At 38.5% G+C, this 21,345-nt stretch overlaps 2 protein-coding genes across 3 annotated transcripts in view; one reads left to right on the forward strand and one right to left on the reverse strand.

Annotated features, from left to right (window-relative positions):
* The first annotated feature begins 2,178 nt into the window (after window positions 1-2,178).
* Window positions 2,179-13,195, forward strand: LOC311292626 (KN motif and ankyrin repeat domain-containing protein 4-like). The gene is made up of 10 exons (XM_084412363.1): window positions 2,179-2,348; window positions 5,661-5,736; window positions 5,852-7,378; window positions 7,643-7,724; window positions 7,826-8,158; window positions 8,262-8,346; window positions 9,367-9,586; window positions 10,965-11,107; window positions 11,240-11,440; window positions 12,816-13,195. Exons 2-10 carry the CDS (start codon window positions 5,709-5,711, stop codon window positions 12,924-12,926), a joined length of 2,730 nt encoding a protein of 909 aa, XP_084268489.1. The 5' UTR covers window positions 2,179-2,348; window positions 5,661-5,708; the 3' UTR covers window positions 12,927-13,195.
* Window positions 13,196-20,056: 6,861 nt separating this feature from the next.
* Window positions 20,057-21,345, reverse strand: part of LOC311292627 (low-density lipoprotein receptor-related protein 8-like) — an 85,823-nt gene continuing 84,534 nt past the window's right edge. Inside the window, exon 18 of one of the 2 annotated variants that reach the window (XM_084412365.1) lies at window positions 20,057-20,845. In XM_084412365.1, coding sequence (XP_084268491.1) covers window positions 20,532-20,845 — 314 coding nt within the window. In that variant the 3' untranslated portion in view covers window positions 20,057-20,531. Of the gene's footprint in view, window positions 20,864-21,345 lie in introns of both variants that reach the window. The other variant, XM_084412364.1, reaches the window with a different exon arrangement.

Raw genomic sequence — 21,345 nt, forward strand, 5'->3', positions numbered from 1 at the left:
TCGACGCAGCGTGAGTTCCCTACTCAGGGAACTATGGTTAGTCGAAACCTGAGACGTTTTCAGGAAACTGTGCCATTTGTGCCTTTTCCCACTCTTAGACCCAAAGTACCAGGGCTATAACTGTCAGAGACAAAATATTATGAGAGTAAGAAAAAATATTATGTGGTTATAGCCTTGCACAAAGAGTTTATTTATTTATAAATCACATTATTTCAAACCAGTACGTCAGTTTGGACTTCATATCATTTAAAAATACATGGTTTATTTAATTTACATAGTTTATATCTTCTCTAAATATATCATTGTTTTTAAAGGGGGGAAGTCATAACATAAGGTTGAGCAAAAAATGCGGGACGATTTTAGGTAACAAAGCTGTAGAAAAAAAACCCCTAAGTTGTATTATAAACAAAATCTCAATTTAAGAATTGTTTTCTTCTGCTATATAACCCAATCAAATGTAGATGATGATGAACAGAGACTTGCAAATTGTCTGATATTCTGATGAAAAAATAACAATATTTTATTTTAAAATGTGTTTTGCTTCACACAGTGTAAACAGTGTTAAGTCTATAAAAATAAAAAAAAATATCAAGAATGACAAACTGACAAAAGCAACTGGCTGCTATTAGCAAAAGGAAAGTGGACCTGCATGTTTCTTTTGTCACTGAGTTGTGGAAGTCTAGCTATGCACGCTTGTTCCCATCACTCATGCAGGACCACCTCAGATGACTGAAGTCATTCTGTTTGGTGGGTGTCACATGCAAGCCATGCATTTTCTTGAGGCTGTTTTATGTCCCACATTGCATGTTAGTCAAACTGTTAGATTGTTCCTGTAATTTTCATAGTTAGCTCCACCAAGTGACTTTACACATTATATAGGCTACTGGGTATAGAGCATAGAGCCACAAGCATGCAAACCATCAAATTGTAGTCAAAAAGTTTTTTTTTTTTATGCACTGCACTTTTAAAAAGTGTACTTTGTAATAATGTCAAATTAAAAGTTTTACTTTAAAGTACATTTTAAACCATTGTTTTAATAATCTTTTGTCATGCTTTAAAGTACACTTATTTTGATGTGTTGACTAACATACTAAGTGTGTGTTAAGTGTAAAGTGCTTGATTAAAATGTTACTGTAGTGTGTTATTTGATATGATATTTAAAGTTAATATACTCCAAATGTACTAAATTGCAACTACAACACATGTGTGATTACAAATCTATTACAATACATAACATATAGGCTATACCAGCTTCAGTAAAATTACATTAAAGTATATTTTAGTTTACCATAAATGCATGTCAGTACACTTTAACCATATTTCAAAGACAATAAAAGTAATTATGAAATTACACATATACTTAAGTCCTACATAAGTGGGTCAAAATCCACTAATGCATGTAATATATCTTTAAATTATAATACATTTTATTTAATTGTAACTAACATGCAATCAAGTGTCTGAAAACATTACATTCAGTTTGCACACAAGTATATTCGTTTAAAGTATGTAATAAGCACTCTTTTTATAAGTATGCTATACTTCACATGGGAAACTAAAAGGGAAAAAAAGGACATTCCTTTTCAGCTTTTTAATCAGTTGTAAAAGTAGTCAGCCTTGTTTTCTATGATCAATAAGCACCACCTGGTTGATGCTGATCTACAATAATACTATTAAAAAGAAGACCAGAGGAGAAAGGAGATACATAAAGAATGAATGGCATGTCCTGAAGGAGCCTCAAACACTCTGTGCCCTGTACTCATAAAAAAGCCCTGAACTATTTTCATGATTATAATGGATGGTGAGCACTAAGTTACAGTGGATTGAATTACACTTAAAGTGTGTGGGTGGGCATGTGTGTGTGTGTGTGTGTGTGTGCTCTGAGATTTTGACAGGTTACTTTGGGGTCCTCTTTCACCCAGTTTCATGTGGGAATAGTTTTGTGAGTGCCCCAGTCCTCTTCAAGTAATCTCGGGCCCCCTGCCATCACATGAATCCTGTTTTGAGAAACATCCCTCAGTTGCAGTTATGCACAAAGCCCCGCCCACCTCTCAGTTGTTCAGCCCGCCCTCTTTCTTTCATTGGAGGAATTATGTAGATTGCCTCCCACCCACCGGCTCTGATTGGACGGGGCGGAGCCATGAAAGGCCCGAGTGCCTACATCCCACCTCCTGTTCCACACACAATAACACTGCTTATGTTTTGCAAGAATTTTACATTGGCATTGCTTGAATGTCTTTGGTCTGCCTTCCCCTCTGAAGCCTCTCAGATGAAGGAGAAAAGTGAAGAGGTGAACAGGCTACACTTCAGCACGGAGAAGACACAATGCCAAACCTGTGATATTTAAGGTAAGATACAGCCCTAAAATAAAGATTTAATTCTGTCTCATTGTATAAATAAAGAACTCAGAGAAGAAAAGTCGGTCACACTTTAGATTAGGGTCCAATTCTTACTATTAACTATTACTTGTGCCTCAAACTCCTAATGACTGATTATTAATAGTTAGTAAGACAGTTGTTAAGTTTAAGTATTGGGTGGGATTAAGAGATCATGCAGAATAAAGCATTAATATTTACTTCATAAGTATTAATAAACAGCAAATATCCTAGTAAAATGCATGCTAATAAGAAACTAGTTAATAGTAAGAATTGGACCCTAAACTAAAGTGTTACCGTAGAGTCAAAGAGTTTGAGCAAAAGTTTATTTAATTTAACTCTGGATGTCCACTAATTTATTTTAATTTGTTTACTCTATTAGAATATTGCAAAAAAGAAAGAAAAAGTTTTTAGTGTAATTTGGGTGTGTCGTTTTGATAGCCACAAGATAGCCTACGTGTAATTTGTTCATTTTGCACAAACAAATTCTCAGGAAGTCCAAATCTCAAATCTGATGAAGTGATTGTTTCGCTAAAACAATAGAGAGACGTCCTGGGTTGCTTAGTTTGTGTGACAGGAGGTTTCAGATGGTGACTTGAAAAGACTCTTTTTGAATTTTTCTCAGACGCTTCGTGCTGAATGTTTCACGTGTGTTTGATTATACAGTGAGTCTGAATTTACTTTGCTGCACACACGTCTTCTCGTGTAACTGGTGTGCGTGTGCATATTGCTGTTGGCAAAGAGCCAAGATTGTCGACATGGTCCAAATACTGTGGACATGGAAAAAATCGGGAATAAAGATGGAACAGACAGACAGATAGATAGATAGATAGATAGATAGATAGATAGATAGATAGATAGATAGATAGATAGATAGATAGATAGATAGATAGATAGATAGATAGAGTGTGTCTTTTCTCACAGTAGTCATTCTCCAGTAGCAGAGACTCTTCAACACACCCTCTCTCCATAAAGTGAAAGGGTGATGGGGGTCAGAGAGCAGGAGAACCGATCTCTGGCTTCAGTCCTCCAGCCAACTCCAAACAGAGGAGAAAGAATGAGGATCTGAGCCAAGGAAACCACACCACTTACAGGGCCAAACAGGAAGAGTGAAACGTCTGTCTATTGTGTGTGTTATAAATGTGAGTGAGTGAGAAAGTGTGCAGGACCAGCAGTCTGTTTTATGTAAAAGTGAATCAGGCCCACTTGAGTTGTTAAAGGAGCATGTCAAAACACAGCTAGCATAACATATGCTATTCAGAGAAGAAACAGAGAACAGGTATTGTCATCTGACACCTTTTTAGTGAGAAGAGAAAAGCCACACAGTCATTTATAATTTATGGATTGTGCAGCAAAGTTTCCCTGTATATGAAGTAAAAACTTCAAGGTTTAGCCGACTAGTTTGAAACTCTTTGGAGGAAATGTTTGTTCCTCTAAAGTTTCCAGTTTGGTCTTTTTTTTTTTTTTCATCCTCCAAGCCTGACCTAAAACCTTTCCTTTCAGAGGACACTGTGTTTCAAATTTTGTTCTTACAGCGGTAGCAGTTTTTAGTTTGTCATGAGTTTCAATCCAATTTGTGGTGTAAGAAAGAATGCTGTGGAGAGAAATGCATTTAATGAGAGGAGGGATATTTTTTTCCCTGAGTGCGGCAAAAAAGGAAAGTGAACAATAATCATTACTGTGAAATGGAGTGTGCCGTACTCAGTGAACACAGACTACATTGTGAAAGTGACCAAGTAAATCCCAAATCTATAACAGTAGCTGAATTAAGATTCTGCATGAAAGCTGGTTGTGTGCTAGAAACAATTACCAGCACTCATAATGATTTAGTATTTATATTACAGTTTTTTGTAATAGTGGTGCGAATAAAGTTTCAGGCCAGAAATATACTCTACACAAGTACTCAAGGGGGCATTAACATCACATTCTGTGTCTTTACACATCGCATTTGTATGCAAATCTGAACAATACATTTGTCAGACAGAGAGTGAAGAGAGACAGAAAGATATCATATGGTACAACATTTAAATAAACATATCAAGTAGTAGCAAATGTGTAAGATGTAGTAGTTTAGTTGATATCACTCTTGTAAAAGCTCTGGTTGAGATATAGCAATGTGGCTATTAGTTTTGCGATCACACTTTGCTCATTTAATTCATAAAGTTTACAATCCTTCACTTCACACACTCATTTTTTGCATAGTGATTTTAGAGGTTTATGTATAATCTCATCCTATGCTATACTCCTAGCTAACCTGTTATCCAGCAAACATAAGGAGTGAATGGGTCTGCTGAATATTTCTCCTTTTATTCTGTAGAATTTGTTTTGAAGATATGATCGTGCCTTTCTGAATAAGGTATTCGGCATTGGGCACATCCCTAGTAGAGGCGATGCAGGGGTCATGATAAGTAAATGTGCACATACTTGTTTATGTTAAAAATGTGTGTCCATTCTTGCTCATAGAGGCCCACTGTCTGTCTTGCAGAGTTGACCTCAAATACAACTGTCTGGAAGTTTTTAGTGATACCGAAGACCTTGATTTACTGGTTCAGGTGTGTTTAATTAGGGCTAGAGATAAACTCTGCTGGAAGGTGGCCCTCCAGGAGCAGGATTGAACACCCCCGGCTTACTGGCTATTTATGGATTTTCAGGATACAGGAAACATTTGTCAGGAAACTTTCTATGAGTGTGTTTCAGGCAAGAATCCTGCAGCCCCATTTTCCTGTCAGCAGAAGACAGTCTCAGCAATGCATTTTTTTTTGTCTGACAGTGCCCATATACCTTGCTTGTTATATCAGTTCTTTCAGATCAGTTTGCCTTAGCGGGAACTGAGGTATCTCATAACCAAAAAAAGATCAGCCCATATGTCTGGCTTATCTCTATCAATAGATAAGAATGGTGGGACAGACAGGTATGAAGGAAGTATGGCTGCAATTTTTGATAAGATGTATTTCTTCAACACGTGTGAGCTATGCCAAGGAGTGCATCTGTGGTTGTCTGTGTGTATGTGAGCCAGTGGAAGTGTTTGGTCTCAGCTGTTTGTGTGTTTACTGCATAGCTCACATTGTTTAGGCTGTGGCTGCTTCTGTGGTGCCTTGAAAGTGCTGCGTGGTCAAAGAGAGAGATGGAGAGAGAGACAAACAAGAAAGAGACTGGCTCTGTAAACCTGCTGAATACTAATGCACAACCTACTCTCACCTCAACTTGTGTTCCCAACACTCAGAAGTGCTTGATTCTGTTAAATTAAACACATCAAAAGTAACAGAAATGTATCTTTGTCCTCAGGGGGTAAGAGACACAAACCAAAAGCCACATGAAGCTGAAGACAGACTTATGCTAAGAACAATGGATACCCAAAAAGGTATGAATCACCCAGTTTTTGCTAAGTCGTAACATTTCCAACGATCTGAATAAATTTGGAGCAATTTGGATGCTGTGCATCACTTCTACAACACAGCTTTGTGTTTTTCTTTTAGCGAATGGCATCTCTCCAAAAGAGAATGGGAGCCAAAGAAGACCACCCTCCTATTCTGTAGAGACACCCTATGGATTCCATCTGGACCTGGACTTCCTTAAATATGTGGATGACATTGAGAAGGGCAACACCATTAGGAGGGTGCCAATGCAGCGAAGGCAAAGAGGGCGAAATAATGGTGCCCTGTCACGTAACTTAAGCCTTCCAGGTTATGGGTGCAGAACTACAGAGTGGAGCTCCATCAGTACTTTATGGCCCAAAACCAAACTAGGAGACTCTCAACAACATTTTGAGTTTCGATCTAGTGACAGTGTGTCTGCTGGCTATGCCAGGAGGAGAGAGCCCATCTACAAGTCCTTTACATCTGCAGAGATGGATGCTGATATTCAGGCTTTTGATGAGCAGCCTTTAGGACATTATGTCAGGCCAAATCTCTTGAGAGCCTCCAGTTTACCCTTGACTGTTTTACTGAGAAAACACTCTGAGTCAACCGATGGTCCAACTAGCCCCAGCAGCCCCAAGGAATATCTAATGCGGGAAAATGGTTCCTCTGAAGATGTATTCCATACATCCGACAGCAGGATGGGTAGGGCAAATGGGACCCTCCAGCGGCTCACAGCAGCACTTGAACGAGTTGGGGAATTGGAAGAGGAGATCAGAGTCATTCCTGAGCTCAAAGCTCAGATATGTATTTTGCAGGAGGAGCGAGAGAGGCTTTTAGTCCAGTCACATTCCCAAAACAAAACCACTGGGCCACTGAATGTTCCTACTGCTTCTCTACACATAAATAACTGGGGCAGTCCCTCGTCTGCCAGAGAAAATCAAGACAAAGCAAGTGATGACTGGATGAATCGAGAATATGACCGGCTTGAGGAAAATGTCAAGGCTTCTTCTGAACAAGTTGATGCAGTTGCAATGCCTTCAACTAGAATTCTTTCAGAGATAGAAAGATATAAGACAGTCTCAAGAGAAAAGGATATCTTAGATAATGGAGACAAAACCAAGTCTCTCACTGAAACTCTCCAGAGGAAAGTTGTTTTGTTGGAACAGAAACTTCATGAACTGGAGGTAGAGCTGGATAAGACAAGAACTCTGCTGAAGCAGCAAGTAGAGGAGAGTCATCTCAAAGATGAGAAGATTAAGCAGTTGACTATACAGCCTGTAATGGGGCACACACTGGCCAGGGAGATTTCATCTGAGATATTCTTAGCAAGTAAACACAATCTTGAACCTGTGGTAGAATTGCAGGAACCACTAATAAGTGAGCAAGAGATGCCAACAGAGGAGGGAATCCCCCCTCAAGTTCTGGATCAACCTCCAGTATCACATGCAGACATGGAGCACCATGTGAAAAGATTGCAAGAGCTCCTTCAGGAGCAGTGGGAATGCCTTTGCAAAGGCGACTCATCAGGACAAATGTCATTCGATCATTTGCCGCCAAGGGTCTGCACCATTCAAGAGCAGTTAGCAACTTTAGTCACCCTTCTATCCCTCTATGTGTTTCCTGCTGGGGATGTTTCTCAACCAGGTATGACTCTACAATTAGTCGTACCTCTAAGGATATAACAGCTTGCCACTGGGGCATTACCCTCAAAAGGTAATAATATGCAACCTTTAGGGGTTGATAAGCTAAAAATGTTGATTTGTTGAGGGTACTGTCCTAGTGATAAGCTGCTCTACATGCTCTTTTTCTGACCGTGTATAATAAAAAAATATTCTTGCCAATATATGACATTATTAAAAATGTGTATAATGCATTTTTATCTTTTGTGGCCATTCTGTGAATTTCAAGACTATAAAATGAAGGGAATTCGTCCAGTTGTGAAAGAGAACCCCAAGACAGAACATTTGTGTAAAGTCAGCACAAGAGAAAGGTAAATACATATCCCCACATTGTGCACTTTTTTTTACAGACTAATTCACTAAAACAGTAACTGCAGAATACTAATGCTCTTTGACCTTCAACTTTCTGAAGTGGGAGTGCGGAGACAGAGGGAGTAAGTAATGCTATCAAACTACAAGAGCATACAGAAGTGGATTCTGACCTCAACAAGAATACGACACAGGAGGAAGGCAAACTATGGACCACATGGACAATGGACTCCAGTCTGCAGACACTTAAAAGTAAAAATACAGAATTCAAACCTACAGAAGATGTCGTATATGTAGAGACCACAAAAGAAGACGATCTGCACAAGCAAATAAGTCAGGGAAGAGCTCTAGAGGATCAGATAGAGGAAGAGAGGAAGGATCCCGATTGTTTGAGAGTGGATTCGGATCAGAAATCCCTGGCAATTAAGGCAAACAGGTGAGCGCAACTGAATTCATCTTTAGATGTTACAACAATATCTTTCAGTAGCTTTCTTATAAATTTTAAACACAAATGGAAAACAACTTATTTTGTTTTCTAGGGAAGCTGTTAATAAAGATTTCATAGAGGCATGTTGTTTCCTTAAAGACCATATGGATAAAGTGTCAGAACCTGATGACGAAACGGTAATATTCAAACTCACTAGTTTATATTTAACATTCCCAACTTGCACATTAATGACCTATTTTCGGCAGTGGTGTGTAATAACTTAAAGCTAGTAACCGAATGTTTGCTGGTCCAATCCCTGCAGGGAATGAGACATGAACTATCAAACCCTTGGGTGTTTTCAGGCCTGTAGATCGTTTGCTTTGATCCGAAACAGGGATTCAGATTGTTACAGTGCTGCAATTTCTTCTTGGTTCTGTTCTCTTTCACAAGCCAATATTTCTAAATGGACCAAAATTTGTTAATACAAGTCTTGTGCGAGTAAACTATCCTCTCATTAGTCAAAGTGCATCTTTGTGCACATCTGTGTGCATTCCGCTCATCATCCATCAGCTCCGTGCCTCCGTCGTTGTGCTGAACTGTTCCATTGAGCGATTAAAGCCCATCTCTTGAGACTCTTGCTAAACACCTTGTAAACTTTGTTATTTTTATACGTTTTGGACAGTTGTTCTAAAATATGTTAATCCGACCAAATTTCAATCAGGCATTTCACTTCATCTTTGCTAACCCACAATTAATTTTGAGAGGCATTAGTAAAACAAACTATTGCTTTTCATTCATACTGTACATTGTGATTCTGTACATTCATTGGTATGTTGGGTGGGATTGCTTCCTCACCACAAGCCAACCGCTCCAGAGTTTTTTTTTAAGTGGGTCGAGACCACCTTTTTTTAGGCGTTATTTTTGTTGTGGGTCCGAGCACGATTGCTTTGTTCATACATGCCTTAACGAACCGAACCAAGGAGGGGAAACGTACCAGGTTCTGAAACAAACACTCCAAACGAGCCAGGTGTGAAACCTTAAATGAATATTTACTTCCTTTGCTAACATTGACTCTGCCAGTTAGACTGCCAGTTAAAGTTTTTCAATCCTCTCAGTACCATATGCTTAAAAAGGATTCTGTTGTTTTGTTTGTTGCTATTGTTGTATCCCTCTTTTGAGTGCTAACTTCAGATCTGGTCTTCTTTGCTGATTTGCAGAGCAAGGCTCTCACTGTTGTGTTCCAGCAATGGTTTCATGTCTCTGCTGAAGAGGGGGCATGTCCCGATATTGTTGCTTTGTATCTCAGTGAGGTTAATTCACGAACACCTACAGTCCTTCAGTTCTTGGTCAACATGTTGGATGACAATGGGAACACCGCCCTGCATTATAGCGTGTCTAATTGTAACTTCAGCATCGTAAAGGTCCTTTTAGACACAGGTAAGTGGTAATATGTTCACTGTTCTTTTGTCTCCTTTTTTAACTACTTGTAAATCAATGCTTTAAAACAAGTGTTTCGTTGTGATGTAGAAAATTACATTATAGAATCACCAATGAAAGCAAAATATACTTCAGTGGGAAGGGTCACATTCACTGTTTTCACAGTGATCAGCAAAAATCTAAAAGCCAACTGAAAAATCCTATTGGCATTTTGTCGAGGGAACTCATTTGTCACATTCGAGAGCAAGTTGACTGAACATCTGCAACCGTAGTTAGATGCATGTATGAATATCTATATATGAAATAGACTTCAGCAGATGATTTTGATAAACTAACACAATACAAGACGGAGGTATCAGCTAACACGGCATTAAAAAGTTACCATAGAAAAAGCTAAAACATTAAAAAGTACCATGGTAAAAACTTGTAATATTGAGTTAATACATATAAAAACACAAACCAACAGATTCTCACCTGTGAAAGGTTATCCCATTTCTTTGAGAATTTATATCTTGGATGTTTCACAACCAGAAGCTGCGCAATGCTGTGGCATCATTGATTCTTACTGTGAGTGACGACACGCTGACCGTTCCAAGATGGCGGGCAAGCCGAAGTGTCTGGAGTGGTCAAATGTGGCATCTATGTATACATACATGGGCTTTATTTCATCTTGGACAATGGATTATAGTGTGTGCTGTCTTTTAATGCTCTGCATATAGCAACATGCTAACGTCAAACTCAATAAATCAATCGTCGGTTTAGTCTCTTTTGTGCTTCTTGTGAGTAGTGCTATATTTTTAGTGTGGTGCACATGTTCCGAATGAGTCACTTGTGGAGTCCCATTTAATTGCCTTAGAAATGCAGTAGACAGGAAGGCAGCTCACTAGCGCTTAAAGCAGAGCTACTCTGTCCATACACAACTTTGTTTGAAAATTCACTTTCCAGCTTTATTTTTTGGTTTCACTTTATTTTGATGGTGCACATGTTGACTATAAGTACCGTTGCACCTACAACTCTCATTAGAGTGTCAGTAGAGTATTAGTAGACTGGGTTAGAATAACTTGACATGTAGTTGCAAAGTTACTTATAGTCAGTAGAATGTCTGTTGGAGGATCATCACAATAAAGTATTAGCAGATGTTAAGCAGACAGTCTACTAATACCCTAATGAGAATTAGTTGACGTGTAGTTGCAAAGTTACTTATAGTCAACAGAATGTGTTAAAGGGACCATCAAAATAAAGTTTTAGCAATGCAAATTGAAAAAGGGTTCGATTTAAACTTTACAGTACAGTACAAAAAGTTTTAATATTTATAAAGAGTAGGCCTATAAACCCTAACCTAATCTAATAGACACTTACTGTGATTGCTTAAACTTAGGTGTATGTGAAGTGGACCTGAGAAACAAGTCTGGCTACACCGCTATCATGCTGGCCTCCTTGACAGCTGTAGAAACACCAGGAGACATGAAAGTGGTCCAGCAGCTGATGGAGCTTGGTGACGTCAACGCCTGTGTTGGCCAGGTGATGGTGTTACCAGCCAGACGGCACAGTGTGCACTTTATATCAAATGATTTGTTTGAAATGTTTGCATAAGATTCTGTAATGTTTCAAAAGATGGATGTGTTTGCTTCTGTTCTAAATAAATGTCTTTAGGTCGGACAAACAGCCCTCCACTTGGCAGTAAGACACGGCCGTGTCCCAATGGTGCGTCTCCTGCTAGAACAGGGAGCGGATCCTAATGCCCAGGATCACGCAGGAACCACTCCACTGATCAGCGCCTGTGATCGGGGAAACGTCAACATCGTGCGCGTTTTGGTGGAGGAAGCAAACTGCAATGTCAATTTAAAAGACAAGGTAATTTCTCTTGCACGATATAGCCCAAAACTTTAACAGAAAATAAAAACACCAAACTAGACGTTCATCTAACAGTTGTCTTGAGAAGGAATTGTTAATTCATAGTCACAATATCTTTCTTGTCATATGCAGGCATACAAGGAAATGCTTATAATTCTTTCATGCAAATGAATAGCTTTATACAATTGTTTAATTTACGGCTAGAAAAAGTTTTTCTCATCTGAATGATATTTATTAGGCACAATAGGTGCTTATTCCATTTTTAATGTCAGGCTTTATATATTTGTCATATTTACACATACATTAGATCTTTACATTGTCAAATTACTTTTGAAGCAAATTTTAATGTTGCTTCCCCCATTTACCTGCACATGAATGCATATTTATATTTTGTAATATACAGAAGTGAGCATGAGCATGAGTTTATGCACTGTAACAAAAATACAAGCAGGACTTTACAAAAATACAAGCAGCACTACAAGCAGCACTATTGCTTTTAAACCTTCCATAATGGCTTGACTTCCAATGTAAGGGCATTACAAACACGATTCAGTCAATATGATTGGCTGTGGAATTTGTCCCTAAATTTCATAAAAATGCTGCTTTTGTCTGTCTTTAATATTTTGGTGAAAAAAGAAAACAATGAAACTTTGTAGGAGGAAGATAACAGCTCTTTTGAGTATGTTCAGTGTGGGTTGGTAGAGCCGTTTCTGCCAGGCAGCTGAACTGTAAAAAACTGCGCCACCTGCTGGACACAAACCTGTCTGAACTCCAGAAACGGTCATTTCATGTTAACATGATGTCAGCCTCACTCTTCAAAACAGCGACAGAAAGAATATGTGAAAGACAGCCCAGGAATAAGGTGTTGGTCTAATCACTTTCTGTGTTAGCTCGCCTCTATATCAGAGAATGAGAAAGGAAAAGAAAGCGAGATAATGTGAATGCACGAAAGACAAAATGAAATATGTCAAGTCCACAGCTGAAACTAGCATGCTGGTCAAGTCACATCTGTGTCACATCAACACAACTGAAGATCTGCTCTGAGAACTAATAAATCCTCTAAAACAGAGCAGGTGCTGTAAAGACTTTTCCTGTATAATGTCCACCTGTTCAATTCACCCATATGACATTCAGGGAATGATGAATAATTACCACACACACGCGCACACACACACACACACACGCGTAAATGGGGGGAAATGATTTCAACCGCATTTACCACTGATGTCAATTGGTAACATCAGTGGCAAATGTGGTTCAAATCATTTTTTTTGATAAAGACTAAATACATAATGATATCCACATGCTGTTTAGATCTGAGTAAATCTCATGGATTGTCATCTATCATATTCATACATCTGTGTTTTGTCTCTAGGCTGGTCGCAGTGCGTTATCTCTGGCAACACAAGCCTCTCATACAGAGATAGCAGACCTTCTGAAAGCCCGCACAGAAACCAAGAGCTCAGACAAATGCAAGGTGTCTTAGCGTGGATCTCGCAGTCATTTAAACATTCATGTACAGCTACTGCTAAGAAAGATCAGCAATAAAATGTCAATATTATAATTTATAACATTAATAGTTTGCTAATGTAAAGCTTGTCAATGTAAATATAACAGTCTGACAATAAACTGACAATAAAATGTAAAGACATTTATACCACTCTGATCAGGAAAATGTTTTGTAATTAACCCAGTTTCATTTTTAGCCATTTTATGTCAATGAACTAAACTATTCAATAAAACATGTCAAATCCTTTGGGTGGTTGACTGTGTATTTAAGACGAACACAATTGAATGCGATCCTTCTGGCATCTTTAAGTAACATATTTTGCGTATCTAGGGGATTAAATCATCTGAAGCCATGTACATCTAGATATGCATAAAGTCACTGAGGAAAAGGTAAGCATTCAAGTGCTGTTAGTATACAACACAGCATTATATTTTGAGCTACAGTGGTCTTGTTAAAAAGCAAACACTTTTCACTGTAGCGACACAATTCCTGAGGCAGTCCAACAAGATATAGTGTCCTAGAATGGAAGACGAAACACCATATGTCTTGTTTGAGAACAAACAGAATCTTAAAGGGGTCATATAATGGTACATGCAATTTTACAAGTTGATTGTACTGAAATGTGTGTTGGCAGTGCCTGTACACAACCATCATAAAATGATAAAAATCCATCCAGTTTTTTTTTTTTATCTCCTTATATGTTTTCCCCGTCTCAAACCAAGTCGTTCGATTTTGTGACGTCCCAAAATCGACGCCCCTCCCACGATTGTTGATTGACAGCAGCGTTTCAACACAGACCCGCCCTCGCTCGTGAGCGAGCTGTCTCTCAATAATCCCCACGATCAACAGCAATGCTTTCATGTTTGCGCGAATCATTTCACTTTATAAACGAGAACATTGAAAAAGGTATTAACTCCTGTCTGAGTATGTGTTGTTTATGTGCCTAATGACTGTCATAGTCTCACAGACACAGACTGGTTATTTTTTAAACAGATCAGTAAAATGTTAGTGCTTCAGCCCTGACAGTTGTACCTAACACGGCATAGATAACGTTACGCATCACGGACAAGCCTACATTTACAGAAAAAAAGGTAAAAGGTTTTTCATGACCATTAGCTGTAACATCAATTTGCCAATGAACTAACGTATACATCAGTAAACACATAGCGTTCGTATCTCACTACTCTACCCTGCCAGTACATACAAAGATAGATCAAAGTGACATTACCTTAACCAACCATTCAGAAACGTCCTGTTTTCCATCTCCGGTTCAAATTGTCCTCAGAGACTCCCGCTGCCATTCTTCAAAATATAACGTTACCCTCAACTGTTGTCAAGGCAACACTCCACGTGTGTGCCCACAGAACAGAGGGGCGGGGTGAGCAAAGCTCATTATCATTTAAAGACAGCTGTTTTTGACCAGGTAAAATTTGTGTTTTCTTACAATACTAATGAGAATTTTTAATTAAAGTATATTACAAACTTTTAATTTAGACCCTAAAGAATCATATTAGCTTGTACAAAAATGGCATTATATGACCCCTTTAAATTAAGCATAAAAATGAAGAATTGCGATAATGTTGCTGCCAGTTTTTTGCAACTCCAAACATCATTCTACCTGTAATTTTTCCAACGTTTGACGTTTGTATTGCATAACCAGCAACATATGTTTGGCTTTTCGGTAGCTCACCTGGTAGACAGCATTGCCCTTATAATGGGTCCTGTGAAACACAAGTCACGATAAAAGAGCTTAAAGACTTGTAAAAGTAGCTTGCTTCAGTGTTTTAAGCTCACATTTTAAGCTCACTCTTGGTTCAGGGCCGTGTTTAGAGTGTGTGCTCTGCTTTTTTCAAACATGATAGAGCATTAACCTTTTAGCGCCTCTTGGGCCCAAATTACATAAGTGACCCAATTCGATGTTTTTCCTCCCATGTGGCACAGGTCGGATATAACCCATGAATGAAGCTGTAAAAAAGCACATGGGTTCCAATATTCTCAGATCAGTTTCAGGCCTCATTCATATGTGGAAATAAGTCTAATGTGAATGTTTGTGCATTTACATCTGCTACGTAAGCGGACAGATCGGATATTCCCTTGCCAATGCGAGTCCGTCATTGTCAAAAGCGATTGGTCATCATGGCACACGTGATCCAAGTTAGCAGTTACGCTTTTTCCAATGGTAGAGCCACAGACCCTCGTATCTCCCAATAATAAGACCATCTCTGAGTATAGTGTAAATGCAGATATCGGATATGGGACACTTTTAAAAGATGTCAGCTAGGTCGTCAAAAAAATTGGATATAGTCAACAAATCGGAATCGGGCATCAAGACCTGCAGTGTAAATGCGCCCTTATTGAACATTTCATTTACGAACTGCCGCAATACACACAACAACCAACATAATGCAACATCAGATTCACATTCATCAGTTGAAAAGTGAACATGTTAATAGCACCACTTACTGGGCATTTCACTTTGAAAAAGTCGCGCAAACGTGCAAGAAGCAACATAATGTCATTTTGCAGAAACGTCACGTTTTTCCTGTGAGACTGGGTTGGTTTTAAATGGGGTTTAAAAGCAGGCCACGTTTGGAGGTAAGTTCATCCCGATAATTAGGCTATATGGGCTCAATCGTTAATTACTGGCTATTTATCATTTACTATGAAAAGAAAAAAAATTCAATGAAACTCCAAATGGCAGCAGATTTTTTTTATTAATTTTTATACCAATTTATAGATACATATAAAGAGAAACATTTGAAATACAATGAGAACATTATGCCACAATAAAGTTTATGCAGTGGGAGATCAGACAGAATCAAATCAGCGTTCGTAAAAATCACAAAACAAGGCACCAAATAAAAGAAAGAAAAAAAGTTTGCAAAATATAGTGCAATAACAATGTCGTTTAATAAAACTACTTAAGTAAAATGTTCTAGATTAAAGAACATTTAAAAATGTAAAAATAAAGCAAATGCAAAGAAAGGTAAAAAAATATCAACAGCAAAAATGAATAATACCAACAGCACAGAAACACTTTGGCAGAATATAATATTTTACCATCAGAAAACAATGATCATATATTCCAAATAAATTAGTTCATAGGCAATACTGTTATCTAAAATCTTATATACATTTTTACAAAGGTGTATCAAAAGTATTTGTATGAAAACATATTTACACTTCTCATTTCATAATCACATTACACACAGATTTAACTTTCACACCACAAAAACATGCACTCTGAATGCACATATTAATATCCACACACACACACACACACACACACGCGCACGCACGCACCCCCCACACACATACATGATATTTAATGCTCCGCTCTTATGAGGGAGTCTTCATTTGAAATCCTAGAGCGATGCTCTTTCATATTAATGAGGTAACATCTGAATGCAGAATCTGTGAATGAACAGCTGATCTTACTTCACACACTAATGAGAAAAAAAAAATGTTCTTTTGTCTATTCAAAGTATACAACACTCAAGACACCTTCATAATATAAAGTATAAAGAGGGAAAAAAAGCCTCAATGAGTGAATCTCACGAAACCTGACAAGAACATGTCATATTTCACCACAAAATCAAAAGAAAGAAATAACAAAATTAGATTTTAAATAAAGAGAACCAAGAACTATTAAGATTTGTTGCATTGACAAATTAACACATTTGCCCCTGGCAATTCTCATGACAATCTACTTATTACTGTATGAAATCAATGAAAATTGTATTCATTCAAATTTGATTGTATTTGTTTGAGGTAAGTACTATATTTAAAAAGAAATTAATAAGATTAAAATAAGATATAACATTTCTGTGTCAAATAAATGTTCTTTTGAACTTTCTATTAATCAACGAATCCTTAAAAAACATTTATCGCAATTTCCCACTGTTTTCAACATTGATAATAATCAGAAATCATCATATCAGAATGATATGTGACACTGAAGACTGGAGTAATGACGCTGGAAATTCAGCTTTGCATCACAGAAATTACATATATATATCCAAAATATATCCAAATAGAAAACAGTGATTTGAAATTGTAATAATATTGTCAGATTTATCAGAGAGCGATCTTTCAAAAATATAAAATATCTATATGCAAATGATCTTTCTTTTTATTTTAGGGTGAAACGTGACCTAGACAACAATACTAGAACACAATCCGATTCATTTCAGCTACTATTTCAACAGTTATTGACGATGTAGCCCTCTAAGAAATCTCTCTTTCCAAAGCCACTCTTTATGCATCACATCCAGCTTCACTGCAAGGCAAGCAAGATGCATTTTATGTTTTCAACATTTTTCTCGACAGTGGATGCATTGTATCTCCGATGCCAATTGATAAACTGTAATCCGATCCCTCTCTCTACCATCTCCCTGAGACAAAACGAAACATTCCCACAGCACACGACAGAAGAATGCAGAGGAACCCCTGTGTCAAAAACAACCGCACGAATAAATGTCCAGCATTTGGAATGTATGGCCTTTCAGAGCATCATTAAAGGTTGCCACGTCTCTTACAGTGAGGCATGAGCACTAGATCTGCTGAGCAGGCTGTCTGCACATATGCCAGTCTGAGATACTTTTTTCCCAACGTTAACGTGATTCTAACGCGTTTAGACGTTAACATAATGCTTACGTAACCTTTAGCTCAGCGCCTGTAGCTATGCTAGACCCTCGGGGCGACTATCAGCTTATGTTCTCCCCGTTTCTCCACTCAGGAGATAAACAACAACATGAAAGCGAATGCAAGTGGGCGGCACGGCAAACCTGTTCCGCATGCAACAACCCCAATAACAGAAACAGACGTGTGAAACTGTGACATTTCAGAAATTACAGCTCGTGTACGTGTAGCAAAACGCCGTTCGGTGTGAACCACATGAGACCTCGCTGCGTAGCGCACTCGCTCTGACCCTCACAGCATCTATGCCGACTCTGTGCGATTACAATAGGGTTTGCTCCACTAACCAGCGTGCTCTGCCAGTTTCAGTGTCTTGCCAAGTTGTAGCTGCAGTGCGGTGGAGCCCCACGGCCTCAACACACACTCGCGTAATTGCAAGGACAATGGCTTTTCATTTGCATGCGAGTGAGTGATGAATAAAGAATGTCTCTGAATGAAAGAATGAAGCAAACACACCAAGAAAAAGTGGATAATATTGCTGAAACTGACAAAAAAAGATCAAATTTTGTATTGATATCTTTCTTTGTTTATAGCTCATTTTTTAATAGTTCTTAGGTTCTAACTTGACCATCTTAAATGTATTTCGCCAAAGTTAATAATGCATATTTTATTATAAATTAGTATTAAAGTGCTCCTATTATGCTTTTTTTGAATATTCCCTTTCATGCTCTGTGTAATATTGCTGTTTGTAAATGTAAAAGGTCTGCAAAGTGTTAAAGATCAAAGTGGACGGAAAATAAAGTTATCGTCTCCTAGAAAAATGATCGATTCTGAACTGCTGAAACGAGTTGTCATTAATTCCATTCTCACTTCCTGTTACAAACCTATGTAACAATATAACACATTTGCATAATGCCAGTCTATGGTCTTCATTGGCTGCCCGCAAATGACGTCTACTTTGACCCGCCCACGAACACTGTAGTTGTAGCTGACTGTAGTCTGGAAGAGTTTGGTTCGTGTTGTCTACATGTCAAGAAGACGGTGTTTTCAGCGCTGCGAATACACTTCAAATGCACTGCATGCACTTCAAAAGGACTCGCGGCTGGAATTGATATGGAAAAACCTACGCTATTGTTTGTATATCTGTTTATCAAACAGAGGACGCCTCAAGAGCTGAAATTCTGTTATGGTAATAGGCGATTAGTTTCCGACATGCGCTGTAAGCGATAGACCAGACTGGGCCGTCTGACCAATCAGAGCAGAGTAGACCAATCACAACAGACTGGGCCGTCTGACCAATCAGAGCAGAGTAGACCAATCACAACAGACTGGGCTGTCTGACCAATCAGAGCAGAGTAGACCAATCACAACAGACTGGGCCGTCTGACCAATCAGAGCAGAGTAGACCAATCACAACAGACTGGGCCGTCTGACCAATCAGAGCAGAGTAGACCAATCACAACAGAGTGGGCTGTCTGACCAATCAGAGCAGAGTAGACCAATCACAACAGACTGGGCCGTCTGACCAATCAGAGCAGAGTAAACAAATCACAACAGACTGGGCCGTCTGACCAATCAGAGCAGAGTAGACCAATCACAACAGACTGGGCCGTCTGACCAATCAGAGCAGAGTAGACCAATCACAACAGACTGGGCCGTCTGACCAATCAGAGCAGAGTAAGCTCTCAGTAAGGAGGAGTGTAAAGAGACTGACTCTTCGAAATAACCGATTTCAGACTCTTTGAGAAATGAGGTAATGCTGCAATGTATATTATGAGAAAATTAAGTGTTTTTTGACCTTGGATGGTGTAAACCTATTGTAGGAGATCTCCAAAACTAAATGATGAACCTTTAAAATAGCATAATAGGGGCACTTTAATTTTACTTTCATAATGTGACGTATTTCTGAATGAAATTTGAGTATTTCATGAGGAATAAAGGGCAGGTCTTGATTTTATCCATTGGGAATTGATTGGATCATGAAGAGTGGTCTCCATATGACAGGTGGTTGAACAAAAGTTGGTTCGGAAAATTTTTTTTTCTTTGGAATAATATGCACAGATGAGTAGCGCGTGATACGACCAAACACATAGGAAAGATAAGTCCATGTTCATTTTATGTTAACTTTAAACTATAAGGCTACTGGTCAATGACTGTTAAAATAAAACTTTTATGTGATACAGGTAAGCAGTTTTTAGAAATGTAGTTCATTTTTTTTACATTTCTTGAACGGTTTATAATTTTTTTTTCAATATTAAACATTTCTATAATTAGAAGAGATGACACAAATTGCTTGTTTGCATTTGCCAGTTGCATTGCTTGTCACCAACATCTGGAAATGTTACTTTTGTAATCGCATTTGATTTTATTTTATTAAGCCTATAGAAAGTACTTTATGATGTTTTAAAATATTTCATTTAATTTTAATTTTAATTTAAATAAATGGATTCATTCATTTTTCATTATTTGGTTAATTCATTCATTCATTTTGGAAACATGCCTAAATCAAACAAAGCAATAAGAGATTAGAATTAGAAATAGGGTTCCATGTTTTTCTCTCTCTACAGCTTTAGCTAAAGTGCTGGACACTGATAGTCTAATAGACTAGTTATAATAATTCAGTAGTAAATTTAATGCCAGTAACTGTGCTAGATTTCCCTAGGATTATAAGATAAATATAAATAATGGAGGTTTGAAAAGGCTTGGCCTGGTGGTTCCAACCAGCAATAAAATGACGATAAAATGGACCAGATGAATATGGGACTGAAATGATAACCCTTTCCTGTAGTCCAAGTATTTGCACTCCAGCATTCTGCAGCTCACTTTAAAACCTGGCCATGTTAAGAATGATTCAGCTCGATAAAATGCTATTCCTGCATAGCTTGGCATCCACATGTCGGTCCTGCTCTCTGCGGTCACAGTATTTCTAATGTCGTCTCCTTTTCACTTAGTACTAGAGATGGTGGGTTGCTCTGTGTACCAGTGAGTGGAAGGGTCTGGTAAACCGGTCCCCAGAGGCAGAGCGATGAATGGAGGGCACGTCCCGGTGCCGACTGGCGTCATGCCGACCACGGGCCCAGGGTAAGGGTGGTGATGCCCAGCGAGCCCGTCAGTCCGACCGATATGAATCTCGTCCTCTTCCGTCTCTCCTGTGGTTTTGCGGTAGACTGGGTTGTCGAAGTTCATGCTTTTGGTGCTGTTACTCCTCCAGTTGCGGTAAACGAGATAAACGCCCGTACACAGCACCCCGAAGACCACTGTGGCAACAATAGGAACTGCATGTGTTTGACATACAGCGTGAGGGGACATGTTAACACACAGTTGACTGGCGGTGGAATGACTGACAGGACAGCCAGAGAGACAAACAGAATATACTATAAGATAGATAGACAGACAGACAGTCAGATAGATATAGACAGACAAATAGATAGATAGACAGACAGACAGATAGAGAGATAGACAGACAGACAGACAGACAGACAGAGAGACAGACAGACACACAAATAGATAGATAGATATAGACAGATAGATAGATTGATAGATTGATAGATAGATAGATAGATAGATAGATAGATAAACAGACAGACAGACAGACAGATAGATAGACAGACAGATAGATAGATAGATATATAGATAGGCAGATAGACAGGCAGACAGACAGGCAGACAGACAGACAGACAGACAAATAGATAGACAGATAGAAATACAGACAGAGATAGACAGACAGATAGACAGATAGATAGATAGATAGATAGAT

This window comes from Rutilus rutilus (genome assembly GCF_951802725.1).
Source record: "Rutilus rutilus genome assembly, chromosome: 6".
NCBI lineage: Eukaryota > Metazoa > Chordata > Actinopteri > Cypriniformes > Leuciscidae > Rutilus > Rutilus rutilus.